We start from the raw sequence: 13,906 nt of genomic DNA on the forward strand, positions 1-13,906 counted from the left end.
CATCCTGGCTAACACAGTGAAACCCTGTCTCTACTAAAAATGTAAAAAATTAGCCGGGCGTGGTGGCAGGTGCCTCCCACCTACTTGGGACTCCCAAGTAGTCCCAGCTACTTGGGAGGCTGAGGCAGGAGAATGGCATGAACCCGGGAGGCGGAGCTTGCAGTGAGCCAAGATAGCGCCACTGCACTCCAGCCTGGGCAACAGAGCGAGACTCTGTCTAAAAAAAATAATAATAATAAAAATAAAAAATAAGAAATAAAAAAACAGATCTCATGAGAACTCACTCACTATCACAAGAACAGCAAGGGAGAAATCTGCCCCTATAATGCAGCCACTTCCCACCAGATCTCTCCCCCAACACTGGGGATTACAATTCAACATGAGATTTGGGTGGGGACACAGAGCCAAACTATATCAGAGGGAGATCTGGATACAGAGACACAGAGGAGACCCAGGGAGAAGGTCATGAGACGATGGAGGTACAAATCACAGTGATGCACCTACAAACCTAAGAATGCCAAAAATTGCTAGGCATCACCAGAAGCTAGAGAAAGGCAGAGGGAACTAGAGGGAGGCTGAGACAGGAGAATCACTTGAACCAGGGAGGCAGAGGTTGCAGTGAGCCAAGATCGCATCGTTGCACTCCAGCCTGGGCAACAAGAGCAAAACTATCTCAAAAGAAAAAAAAAAAAAAGAAAGAAAAGAGAATTTTATCTACAATAGCATCAGAAAAGAATAACATACTGAGGCCAGGTGCAGTGGCTTACATCTGTAATCCCAGCACTTGGGGAGGCTGAGGCCGGTGGATAACCTGAGGTCAGGAGTTCCAGACCAGCCTGGCCAACATGGTGAAATCCCATCTCTACTAAAGATACAAAAATTAGCTGGGTGCCACAGTGGGTGCCTGTAATCCCAGCTACTCAGGAGGCTGAGGCAGGAGGATCACTTGAACCTGGGAGGCAGAGGTTGCAGTGAGCCGGGATAGTGCCATTGCCCTCCAGCCTGGGTGACAAGAGTGAAACTCGGCCGGGTGCGGTGGCTCACGCCTGTAATCCCAGTACGTTGGGAGGCCGAGGGGGGTGGATCACTTGAGGTCAGGAGTTTGAGACCAGCCTGACCAACATAGAGAAACCCCATCTCTACCAAAAATACAAAATTAGCCAGGTGTGGTAGTTCATGCCTGTAATCCCTGCTACTTGGGAAGGCTGAGGCAGGAGAATCACTTGAACCTGGGAGGCAGAGTTTTCGGTGAGCCGAGATAATGCCATTGCACTCCAGCCTGGGCAACAAGAGTAAAACTCTGTCTCAAAAAAAAAAAAAAAAAGAAGAAATAAAGAAAGAAAGAAAACCTTACATTTAGGCCAACTGATTTTTTACAAGAATGTCAAGACATTTTAATGGGGATATTTGAAAAGACAACCTAATATAAAAATGAGAAAATGATTTGAATAGCTATTTCTCCAAAGAAGATATACGAATAGCCAATAGACATATGAAGAGATGCTCAACATTATTATTCACGAAAGAGATGCAAATTAAATCCATGATGAGATACTACTAGGCCATAATTTGTCTTTGCAACAACTACTGCAAAGGTAACTACATATCCATATGCAAAAGAATCACTTGCACCCCTACCTCACACTATATAGAAAAATTAACTCAAACTGGAGCATAGACTTAAATTTAAGAGCTAAAACTATAAAACTCTTAGAAGAAAACAAGAGTAAATCTTTATGACCTTGGGCTAGGTAAAGTTTTCTTAGATATGACACCAAAAGTACAAAAAGAAAAAGAAAAAAGAAATATGTTGGACTTCATCAAAATTAAAAACATTTTTGTTGCAAATGATGCAACCAAGAAAGTGAAAAGACAATCCACAGCATGGAAGAAAATATTTTTAGACTGCTAATAGCTGTGGAGTTCTTTTATGAAAAATTTTTTTGCTTTCTTTTTTTTTTTTTCTTTTGAGATGGAGTCTCACCCTGTTGCCCAGCCTGGAGTGCAGTGGCGTGATCTCGGCTTACTGCAACCTCTGCATCCCAGGTTCAAGCAATTCTCCGGCGTCAGTCTCCCAAGTAGCTGGGATTATAGGCACGTGCCACCACGCCCAGCTAATTTTTTGTATCTTTAGTAAAGACAAGTTTCACCATGTTGGCCAGGCTGGTTTCAAACTCCTGACCTTGTGATCTGCCCACCTTGGCCTCCCAAAGTGTTGGGATTGCAGGCGTGAGCCATCATGCCCAGCCAATGAAAATGTTTTTAAATTAAGCTGTGGCAATGGTTGCATAACTTTTGAGTATAATAATCACTGAATCGTGCATTGTAAATGTGTGAATTTTATGCTATATGAATTATATCTCAGTAAGGCTATTTTTAAACAATCAATGTAACTCCTTTATTAAACTAAAAAAGAAAACCATTAATATCTTTCAATAGATTCAGAAAAGTGTTTGACAGGATGAATTCAGCAAATTAGAAATAGAAGAGAACTTCCTCAAACTGATAAAGGGCACCATCAAACAACCTACAAATAACAGCATGCTTGATGGTGAAAGACTAAATGCTTTCCCATAAAGATCAGGTCAAGACAGGAATGTCCACTCCCCTCACTTCTATTCAGCACTGTATAAAATATTCTCTCTTTTTTTTGTACAAAATAGTCTAGCCAGTGCAATGAGGTTTTTATTTTTTATTTTTTATTTTTTTTTTTGAGACAGAATCTTGGTCTGTCACCCAGGCTGGAGTGCAGTGGTGCAATCTTGGCCCACTGCAGCCTCCACCTCCCGGGTTCAAGAGATTCTCCTGCCTCAGCCTCCCGAGTAGCTGGGACTTCAGGTATGCACCACTGTGCCTGGCTAATTTTTGTATTTTTAGTAGAGACAGAGTTTTATCCTGTCAGGCTGGTCTCGAACTCCTGACCTCAGGTGACCCGCCTGCCTCGGCCTTTCAAAGTGCTGGGATTACAGGCATGAGCCACTGCTCCCAGCCTCAATGAGGTTTTTTTAAAAAGACATTCAATTTAGAAAGGAAGAAGTAAATTCTACTTATTCCCAGATGACTATCTATGTAGAAAATTTAATAAAGCCTATTTTTTAAAAGCAGGATATAAGATCAACACAAAAATTAAGTGTATTTCCATATGCTAGCAACAACGAATCAGAAATTAAAAGTAAGTTAATAATACAATTTATAATGGCATCAAAAATGTGAAATACTTATGGCTAAATCTGACAACAGATGTTGTTATGGGTTGAATTGTGTTCTCCAGATATATAGGTTGAAGTCTTAACCTCTACTACCTCAGGTTATAACCTTATTTGGAGACAGGGTCATTTCAGATGGAATTAGTTAAAAGGAGGTTATACTGGAGTAGGTGGGCTCTCAATACAATATGACTGGTGTCCTTATAAGAAAACAATGTGAAGACACAGGGGGAAAATGCCATGTGATGATGGAGGTAGAAATTGAAGTTATGCAGCTGCAGATCAAGTAATGCCAAACATTAACGGTGACACCAGAAGCGAAGAGAAAGAAACAGATTCTGGAACACGTTCCTCTCTACAGCCTTTGAAAGAGGATGGCTCTGCTGACACCTTTATTTCAGATTTCTAGTCTCTAGAACTAAGAGAAAATAAATTTGTTGTTTTAAGCCAGATCAATAGAAATTTTTGTTCATAGTAATTTGTTATAGCAGCCCTAGGAAGCTAAGACAAATGTGAACGTGTGTACGCTTTAAACTATAAAATGTTGCTCAGAGAAGTTAAAGAAGATCTAAGTAAAAGAGATATATACTTTAATAACATGCAAAATTTCAAGAACATACAGAAACTCTTTATTTCCAGCTCTGTCTTCAACGCTTTCAGTTGCTGATGTACAAATTTTTTTTTTTTTTTTTTTTTTTTTTTTTTTGAGACAGAGTCTCGCTCTGTCACCCAGGCTGGAGGGCAGTGGCGTGATCTCTGCTCACTGCAAGCTCCGCCTCCCAGGTTCAGGCCATTCTCCTGCCTCAGCCTCCCGAATAGCTGGGACTACAGGCGCCTGTAACCACGTCCGGCTAATTTTTTGTATTTTTAGTAGAGACGGGGTTTCACCATGTTAGCCAGGATGGTCTTGATCTCCTGACCTCGTGATCCACTGCCTCAGCCTCCCAAAGTGCTGGGATTACAGGCGTGAGCCACCGCGCCCGGTCCGCTGATGTACAAAATTATATCTTTATACATTGCATGTCCCCAAACAAAACTAATAATTCTTTTTTTTTTTTTTTTTTTTTTTGTGAGACAAAGTCTTGCTCTGTCACCCAGGCTGGAGTGCAGTGATGCGATCTCGGCTCACTGCAACCTCCGCCTCCCTGGTTCAAGCGATTCACCTGCCTCAGCCTCCTGAGTAGCTGGGATTACAGGCACATGCCACCACGCCCAGCTAATTTTTGTGTTTTTAGTAGAGACAGGGTTTCACCATGTTGGTCAGGCTGATCTCAAACTCTTGACCTCATGATCCACCCGCCTCAGCCTCCCAAAGTGCTGAGATTATAGGCATGAGCCACCACACCTGGCCTAATAATTCTTTTAAATACATTTGTCCCTTAAATTATGTGGAAAACAAGATGTAGAGTTACAAACTAAAGTTACAATAACACTAGCTTTTAGACTACTATTTTTGAAAATATATTCTTTCTTTAAATCGTTTAGAAAACAAAACGTGGACGCCAGGTGCAGTGGTTCACACCAGTAATCCCAGCACTTTGGGAGGCCGAGGCAGGCAGATCACCTGACGTTAGGAGTTCAAGCCCAGCCTGGACAACATGATGAAACCCCATCTCTACTAAAAATACAGAAATTAGCCGGGCATGGTCACCAGCACCTGTAATCCCAGCTACTCGGGAGGCTGAGGCAGGATAATTGCTTGAACCAGGGAGGTGGATGTTGCAGTGAGCCAAGATTGCACCATTGCACTCCAGCCTGGGTGACAGAGGGAAAATCTGTCTCAAAAACAAACAAACAAACAAACAAAAAACAAAAAGTGGAGATACAGACTGTTGTTACAATAATACTAGATTTTATAATTACCCATGTATTTATCTTTATTGAGATCTCTAATTCCTCAAATGGCTTGGAGTTACTGACTAGTGTGTTTTCATTTCACCCTGCAGGATTCCTTTGAGCATTTCTTCCAGGGCAGGTCTAGTGACAACAAACTCCCTCAGCTTTTTTTTTTTTTTTTTTTTGAGACACAGTCTTGCTCTGTCGCCCAGGCTGGAGTGCAGTGGCGCGATCTGGGCTCACTGCAACCTCCGTCTCTCGGGTTCAAGCGATTCTCCTGCCTCAGCCTCCTGAGTAGCTGGGATTACAGGCGCCCGCCACCACACCAATCTAATTTTTGTGTTTTTAGTAGAGATGGGATTTCACCATGTTGGTCAGGCTGGTCTCAAACTCCTGACCTCATGATCCGCCTGCCTTGGCCTCCCAAAGTGCTGGGATTACAGGCATGAGCCATTGCGCCTGGCCAGCTTTTTTTTTTTTTTTTTTTTTTTGAGACAGATTTTTGCTCAGTTGCCCAGGCTGGAGTACAATGGCGCGATCTTGGCTCACCACAACCTCCGCCTCCTGGGTTAAAGCAATTCTCCTGCCTCAGCCTCCCGAGTGGCTGGGATTACAAGCATGCGCCACCACGCTCGGCTAATTTTGTATTTTTAGTAGAGACGGGGTTTCTCCATGTTTATCAGGCTGGTCTCGAACTCCCGACCTCAGGTGATATGCCCGCCTCGGCCTACCAAAGTGCTAGGATTACAGGCGTGAGCCACCATGCCCAGCCCAAACTCCCTCAGCTTTTGTTTATCTTGAATGTCTTACTATCTCCCTCACATTTTTTTTTTTTTTTGAGACGGACTCTCACTCTGTCACGCAGGCTGGAGTGCAGTGGCACAATCTCGGCTCACTGCAACCTCCACCTCCCAGGTTCAAGCAATTCTCTTTGCCACCACGCCCGGCTAATTTTTGTATTTTTAATAGACACAGGATTTCACCATGTTGGTCAGGCTGGTCTCAAACTCATGACCTCGTGATTTGCCCGCCTCAGCCTCCCAAAGTGCTGGGATTACAGGCATGAGCCACCACACCTGGCCACTCTCTCATTTTTGAGGGATAGTTTTGCTGGATATGAGATGCTTAGTTGACAGCTCCCCACTTCACTATATTAGTTTTTTGATCTCTATAGTTTCTGATGAGAAATCTGCTGATTTTCATCTTATTGAGGATTCCTTGCATGTCGAGTTGCTTCTCTCATGCTCTTTTCAAGGTTCTCTTCTTGGCTTTCAAAACTTTCATTATAATGTGTCTCACTATGGGTCTCTGATTTCATCTTACTTGGAGTTCATTGAACTTCTTGGATTTTTTATATTCATGTCTTTTGTCAAATTTGGGAAGTTTTCAGCTATTATTTCTTTAAATATTCTCTCAGCACCCATCCCCCTTCTCCTTTGGAACTTTCACAATACATAGGTTGGTGCACATGATGGTTTCCCGCAGGTCTCTTAGGCTCTGTTCACTTTTCCTCAATCTTTTTTCTTTCTATTCCTCAGACTCCATAATTTCCATTGTCCTTTCTTCAAATTTGCTCATTCTTTTTTGTATTAGGCCATTCTTTGTGTTGCTATAAAGGACTACCAAGACTGCGTAATTCAGCAAGAAAAGAGGTTTCATTGGCTCATGGTTCTGCAGGCTTTGTGGGAAGCATGGTGCTGGCATCTGCTTCTGGTGAGGCCTCAGGAAGCTTACTTACAATCATGGTGGAAGGTAATGGAGTGCCAGCCCATCACACAGCAAGAGCAGGAGCAAGAGAGAGAGGAGGGAGGTGTCACACACTTTTCAACAACCAGATCCCACGAGAACTCACTCACTATTGCAAGGAGAGCACCAAGCCATTCGTAAGGGATCTGGCCCCATGACCAAAACACCTCCCACCAGGGCCCACCTCCAACATCGGGATTACATTTAAATATAAGGTTTGGGGGGACAGACATCCAAACTATATCATTTATTCTGCCAATTTGTCATTTTAGTTATTATACTTTTTAGCTGCAAAATTTGTTCTTAGTTTCTTTTTCAGGTTTTCTATCTCTTTACTGATATTTCCATTTTGTTCATATGTTGTTTTATTGGCTTTTTCCATGTCTTCCTTTTTTTTTTTTTTTTTTTTTTTTTGAGACAGAGTCTCGCTCTGTCGCCCAGGCTGGAGTGCAGTGGCACGATCTCGGCTCACTGCAACTTCTGCCTTCTGGGTTCATGCCATTCTCCTGCCTCAGCCTCCCGAGTAGCTGGAACTACAGGCGCCCGCCACGGCGCCCAGCTAATTTTTTGTATTTTTAGTAGAGACTGGGTTTCACCATGTTAGCCAGGGTGGCCTTGATCTCCTGACCTAGTGATCCGCCTACCTCGGCCTCCCAAAGTGCTGGGATTACAGGCAGGAGCCACCGTGCCCGGCCTTTTTTTTTTTAATCACCCGGGCTGGAATGCAGTGGTGTGATCTTGGCTCACTGCAACCTCCGTCTCCCAGGTTCAAGTGATTATCCTGCCTTAGCCTCTCGAGTAGCTGGGATTACAGGCATGCACCACAACGCCTGGCTAATTTTTGTATTTTTATTTTATTTTATTTTTTTAAGAAAAGTTTTATTAATGTGTTAATATTTCAGCAAAGTTATTGCAATGGGTTGAAAACACAAACACACTGTTACAGGCTTTAAAGTGACAAACGAGTTTTACACAATTGAAATATTACACATACTTATGGGATTTATTGAATGATTAACAGACCCATAAAAGAAATTAAATCTGAAAGATGAAATCCAGTATTAGCACCTACAATATCTCTGACAGTTAAACTTTTAATGGTTTCTGTCTCCTAATGTATTTTTAAACTCTCTCCCTCATACAGTGCTCTCAAACCCCAAGGATGAACGAAAAGGCATAAGCAGCCCTGATCCTAGAAACGTACAACCAAAAGCAGAGCTACAAATATGGACTCAGACTTGAGAGTTTTACTTAGAAGTAACTTACTGTACTTGAGCCAGTCATAAGTTTTCTGTGCACTGAATACTGTATATGAGAAAATTCTGTGAGTCATAAGGTTTGCGTAGGGATAGTTAAAAATTAGTAGTATACAGTATTATTCCAATCAAATGTTTTTCTCGTAAGTTATATTTATAAGAAAACTATAATTAAAATATTTTTATACCTGCTTATTACATATCCAGGGACCCAGGAGGAACATCTATGTGTTTGATGGTTTGGCATCCACTTTATTGTGCTTACTGATTTTTGTGATGAACAAGCAACACACATCACATCTTCACAATCTTTAAGGTAATGCAACAATGACATAACATTCTCCAAAGAAATAACTGGAAATTGCATTAAATACTGCTTTAATGAGGAATAATTGCTATAATAAAACAAATAACATTATACATTATTTTTTCAATGAGCTTCAGTTTGAGGAACTGAATAGTAGAAACAGATCTTAATATATGAGTCATGGTAAAACTGGTAAATCTTTGAAATCTAGGAGGTGCATTAGCAAAACCACAGCCACACCAACCCTTGCCAAAATCCTGGAGAAAAGCATTTTATTAATTTAGGGGAACAAGATGGAACACTGGAAAAGATACAACTTGTTGAGGTCTAAAGCTACCTGAGAAGCTGGCCCAAGGAATGAAGAGAACCAATGGTACGTACTGGTGGCAGATAATAAGGTTTGCACTGGGCTGACCAGCTGTGTTTTATTAAATGGCCTTCAATAAAAAAAGTGAAATGCTTCATTGTGTTTTCTCACAAACTAGTCAAAAGATTACAGAGTCCTACACAATTTGGAGACACAAAGTGGATACTGAGCGACTAGAGGTCATTCCAGGTGTGGAATTTTACAAAGTCCTTGGAGTAAATGGCACTGTGGCTCTGGCGGCAGATAGGAATGATACTCTGGAGAGGATGTAGAGACACTCTGCAGTCGGCCAATGGATACATGAGGGGCCCGGCTAGAAGCAGGATCTTTAATTCTATGGTTTATCTTCCATGGCTCATGCCTCTGTCTTCATAAATGGTAATTTCAATAACTCGCAGTCCTCACTCAATGGAGTCTGTCAGGAGAAGGCCTTGTGGAACATAGATCTTCTCATTCTGCTCTTGAATGCATTTGGAGACTTTCTTCAGAAGCTTCTGGTAATGAGTTTCCAAGCATAGGAAGATGGTATATGCTGTTAAACAAGCCAAACAACCTTCGAGATATGATTGGCCACCAAGCTTCTCTGCTTCTGCATAAAGGTTATTTAGAGTTTGAACTATTTCTTCAAACTGCTGCCTATCAATCTGGTTCTCCAGCTCCATGGAGAACATGGTCTGGAACTGGCAGCCTGTGCCACTGCTGTAGTCTCGCTGAATGAACACCTTTCTGGACTCTGGTGCCTGCTGCAGCCTCATGGCAAGGACAGGACAGGCCGCACTCTAATTTTTGTGTTTTTAGTAGAGACTTAGTTTCACCATGTTGGCCAGGCTGGTCTCAATCTCCTGACCTCAGGTGATCCGTTCACCTCAGCCTCCCAAAGTGCTGGGATTACAGGCATGAGCCACTTCGCCCTGCCCTCCTATGAGTCTTTAATGCCAAGGATGCTTTGTCAAGATAAAGGCTCACGTCCATTTCAGTGTCAACTGTCAGGGACTCAGCTGCAGACACTTTTGACTCATCTGCTTTCTGTTTATTTGTTTTTGATTTTTTGTTTTTTGCAAGCCTTTATGCTGCCTTCCTGTCTTTTTTTTTTTGAGACCAAGTCTCGCTCTGTCCCCAGGCTGGAGTGCAGTGGCACGATCTCAGCTCACTGCAACCTCCACCTCCTGGGTTCAAGCGATTCTCTTGCCTCAGCCTCCCAAGTAGCTGGGGCTACAGGCATGAGCCACCGTGCCCAGCTTGCCTTCCTGTCTTTCTCCTCTTCCTGAGTCTCTTCCCCATCCCTACAGCATGGCCTCCACGTATGCCAAGCTTGCAAGCTTGCTGTTTGTTGCAAACAAACCTGGACTGACAATCTCTCTTCTGTCTTCTGGACAGCCAGACTGACTGTCCTCTTCTACCTGGGTGCCTGTGTACATGTCCTCTAACCCCTAACCCTAACCCTTTGCAGCTTCTGTTTCTTTTCTTTTCTTTTTTTTGAGATGGAGTTTCACTCTTGCTGCCCAGGCTAGAGTGCAATGGCACGATTTCGGCTCACCGCAACCTCCGCCTCCCGATTCAAGCGATCTCCTGCCTCAGCCTCCCGAGTAGCTAGGATTACAGGCATGCACCACTATGCCCAGCTAATTTTGTACTTTTAGTAGAGATGGGCTTTCTCTATGTTGGTCAGGCTGGTCTCAAACTCCCGACCTCAGGTGATCTGCCCGCCTCAGCCTCCCAAAGTGTTGAGATTACAGGCGTGAGCCACGGATCCCAGCCAGCTTCTCTTTCTTTATCTATAAACAGAACTGTCGTGAAGATGCAATGAGATGAATTTTAGCTCAGAGCCTGCCACCTGGTGACTTACCCATGTTAGGTATTGTGGTTACAGCTCTGCTGTCAAACCACTTCTCCAACTCTCTTTCTAGCCTCAGTTCATTTGTCAAAGGGTTTGGCCCCAGTATTTTGCTGGATATTCAGAAGTACGACCTCACGTCTGCAGAATGCCACTGACTTTCACACGAGGCCTCCCAGGAAGGGATGCCAGGCCTCAGACACTAGCTGTTGGATCTCGGGACTTGCCACTCCACTTTGGCATTTTTCAGGACCACACGGCATACAGTTGATCTAACAGTCTTTCCTGTCCTCCCAGTGGTCAGCTGCAGCCCAGTTCTAGGGCTTCTGTGGGAGAAGACAGGAGAGGGCTGGGAGTCAGGGCACACAAATGTGTCAGATGAGGCTTTGCTTGCAAGGAGCTCACCACTTGGGTGGTGGAGGCCCAGAAGGCACTACTACAGTGCTCCCAAATCAGGAAAAGATTGCTAAATGCCCGTATACTCAGGATCACATGGGAGCCCAGAGTTGGACGCCTGGATCAGCTGGGAGTCTACCTGACATTGATGATGTTTGGCTAGAATACTGATGGACAAGGCCAGGCGTGGTGGCTGACGCCTGTAATCCCAGCACTTTCAGAGGCCAAGGCGGGTGGATCACGAGGTCAGGAGATTGAGACCATCCTGGCTAACACGATGAAACCCCATCTCTACTGAAAATACAAAAAATTAGCCGGGCATGGTGGTGGGCGCCTGTAGTCCCAGCTACTCAGGAGGCTGAGGCAGGAGAATGGCGTGAACCCGGGAGGTGGAGCTTGCATTGAGCCGAGATTGTGCCACTGCACTCCAGCCTGGGGGACAGAGCAAGACTCCGTCTCAAAAAAAAAAAAAAAAAAAAAAATACTGATGGACAAATGGGAGGTAGCAAGATCGACACTGAGGGAAGGGCATCCCAGGCACAGGGAAGAGCATTTAGGAAGGCTTGAAACAGTCAGGTGCATTCTGGGAACTCCAAGTAATTCCACTCTTGAGTTGAGTGAGGGCTAAACACCTTCAAATCACAAAACATTCCAGCCACTGGTCTCTTCTTCTCCCTCCATTCCATCCTCAATACTATAGCTAGATTTATCTTCCTTCCTTCCTTTCTTTCTTTTTTAACATGGGGTTTCAGCCGGGCGCAGTGGCTCACCCCTGTATCCCAGCACTTTGGGAGGCTGAGGCGGGCGGATCACCTGAGGTCAGGAGTTCAAGAACAGCCTGACCAACATGGAGAGACCCCATCTCTACTAAAAATATAAAATTAGCCAGGCGTGGTGGTGCATGCCTGTAACCCCAGCTACTTGGAAGGCTGAGGCAGGAGAATCGCTTGAACCTGGGAGGCAGAGGTTGCAGTGAGCTGGGACTGTGCCATTGCACTCTAGCCTGGGCAATTAGAGCGAAACTCCATCTCAAAAAAATAAATAAATAAAAATAAAATAAAATAAATTTGGCTCCTCTGATTTTAAAATCGATCAGGGTTTCCTATGACCTATAGGACCAAGAACAAACTCCCTCTCTTGACATTGAAGACTCTTCACAGCCTTCTCCCAAACTCCTTCCACCTCTCCTCCCTACCTTTTGTTATAGTTACAGCCACTTGGATGATTTCCTGTTCTTAAAGCAGGCCAGTCACATTTTTTGTCCAGACTTCTCCCTCTGCCTGGAATGTTCTCCCCTTCTTCCCTGGGCAAATTCCCCCCATCTTCCAAGACCCAATGCAGAAGACAGGTTCATTAGAAGCCCCTTCAGGGTACTTCCAGTGCCTAGAATCCAGCCTGACATTTTGGTTGAATAATTAATTAATCAGATCAAGGACCTCTTCCCTGAGTACCCAACATAGCCCCCCCCACCACCCAACGCCTGTGCTCCCTGCACACCTCCTCCATGCTATATTGGAACTTCTTGAAGTCAGGCTTCATTTCTTTTGTTTCGTTTCTTTCTTTGTTTTCTCTTTTCTTTTTCTTTTCTTTCTTTCTTTTTTTTTTTTTTTTGAGACAAGAGTCTCACTCTGTTGCCCAGGCTGCAGTGCAGTGGTGCCATCTCAGCTCACTGCAGCCTCCGCCTCCCTGGTTCAAGTGATTCTCCTGCCTCAGCTGTCGGAGTAGCTGGGACTACAGGCGCCCACCACCACACCCGGCTAATAGAGACAAGGTTTTACCATGTCAGCCAGGCTCATCTCGAATACCTGACCTCAGGTGATCCGCCCGCCTCAGCCTTTCAAAGTGCTGGGATTAAAGGCATAAGCCACTGTGCCTGGCTGCGTTTCTTTTTTCTTTTCTTTTCTTTCTTTCTTTCTTTTTTTTTTTTTTTTGAAACTGAATCTTGCTCTGTCACCCAGGCTGGAGTGCAATGGCACCATCTCAGCTCACTGCAATCTCCGCCTCCCGGGTTCAAGCGATTCTCCTGCCTCAGCCTCCGGAGTCGCTGGGATTGCAGGCACCCGCCACCGTGCCCGGCTAATTTTTGTATTCTTAGTAGAGACGGGGTTTCACCACCTTGGCCAGGCTGGTCTCAAACTCCTGACCTCGTGATCCACCCGCCTCGGCCTTCCAAAGTGCTGGGATTACAGGCGTGAGCCACCGCGCCCGGCCTCTGGCCGCGTTTCTTTTCTTTTATAGAGGAGTCAGGCTGGAGTGCCGTGGCACAATAGCTCACTGCAGCTTCGAACTCCTGGGCTCAAGTGCTCCTCCCGCCTCAGCCTCCTGAGTAGCTAGGACTGCAGGCGTGCACCACCACGCCTGACTTTTTTTTATTATTATTATTAATTTTTTTGTAGAGACGGGATCTTGTTGTATTGCCCAGGCTGGTCTCCAACTCTTAGCCTCAAGCGATCCTCCCACCTCGGCCTCCCAAAGTGCTGGGATTACAGCTGTGAGCCACCGCGCCTGGCACAGGCTTCATTTCTGATGGTCCTTCCTTTTTCCTTGATGCCTTTCTCTGTACCTGGCACATAGAGGTGCCTGGTACGTGTTTGTTGAATGAATGAATGAATGAATGAATGAATGAGCGAACATGCCATTTCACCTTATATATCTTTTGAACCTGTTAGGCCCGGGCCTGATGTCATAGCCTCTACCCCTGGCCCGGGTCTCCAGTCCCCTGCGTGTCTGCTGACCACAGCACGAACGCCAGCGCACTACCCTCCTCAACCCCAGCCCAGGCCCCTTCCCCGTCGGGGTCCCCCCCAACCCTTTCCCCGCCCGCTTCCCCGCCCCGGGGCCGCTTAGGCTCCAGCTCAGCGGGAGGTGTCCCCGCCCACGGCCAGGATTGGAGGATGGAGGCAACGCCCACCCCGCCGGGCGGCCTCCTATTGGCGCGGCCGTCGCCAGGGGTGGGGA

The 13,906-nt window shown here is 45.0% G+C and overlaps 1 protein-coding gene across 1 annotated transcript; it reads right to left on the reverse strand.

The window, feature by feature from the left end:
• Positions 1-9,077: 9,077 nt before the first annotated feature.
• On the reverse strand, positions 9,078-9,473 carry LOC107976134 (golgin subfamily A member 7-like). Its single transcript, XM_054655634.2, has one exon. The coding sequence runs from the start codon at positions 9,471-9,473 to the stop codon at positions 9,120-9,122; it is 354 nt and encodes a 117-aa protein (XP_054511609.1). The 3' UTR covers positions 9,078-9,119.
• Between the last annotated feature and the right edge of the window lie 4,433 nt (positions 9,474-13,906).

This window comes from Pan troglodytes, chromosome 6 (assembly GCF_028858775.2).
Source record: "Pan troglodytes isolate AG18354 chromosome 6, NHGRI_mPanTro3-v2.0_pri, whole genome shotgun sequence".
Taxonomy (NCBI): Eukaryota; Metazoa; Chordata; class Mammalia; order Primates; family Hominidae; genus Pan; species Pan troglodytes.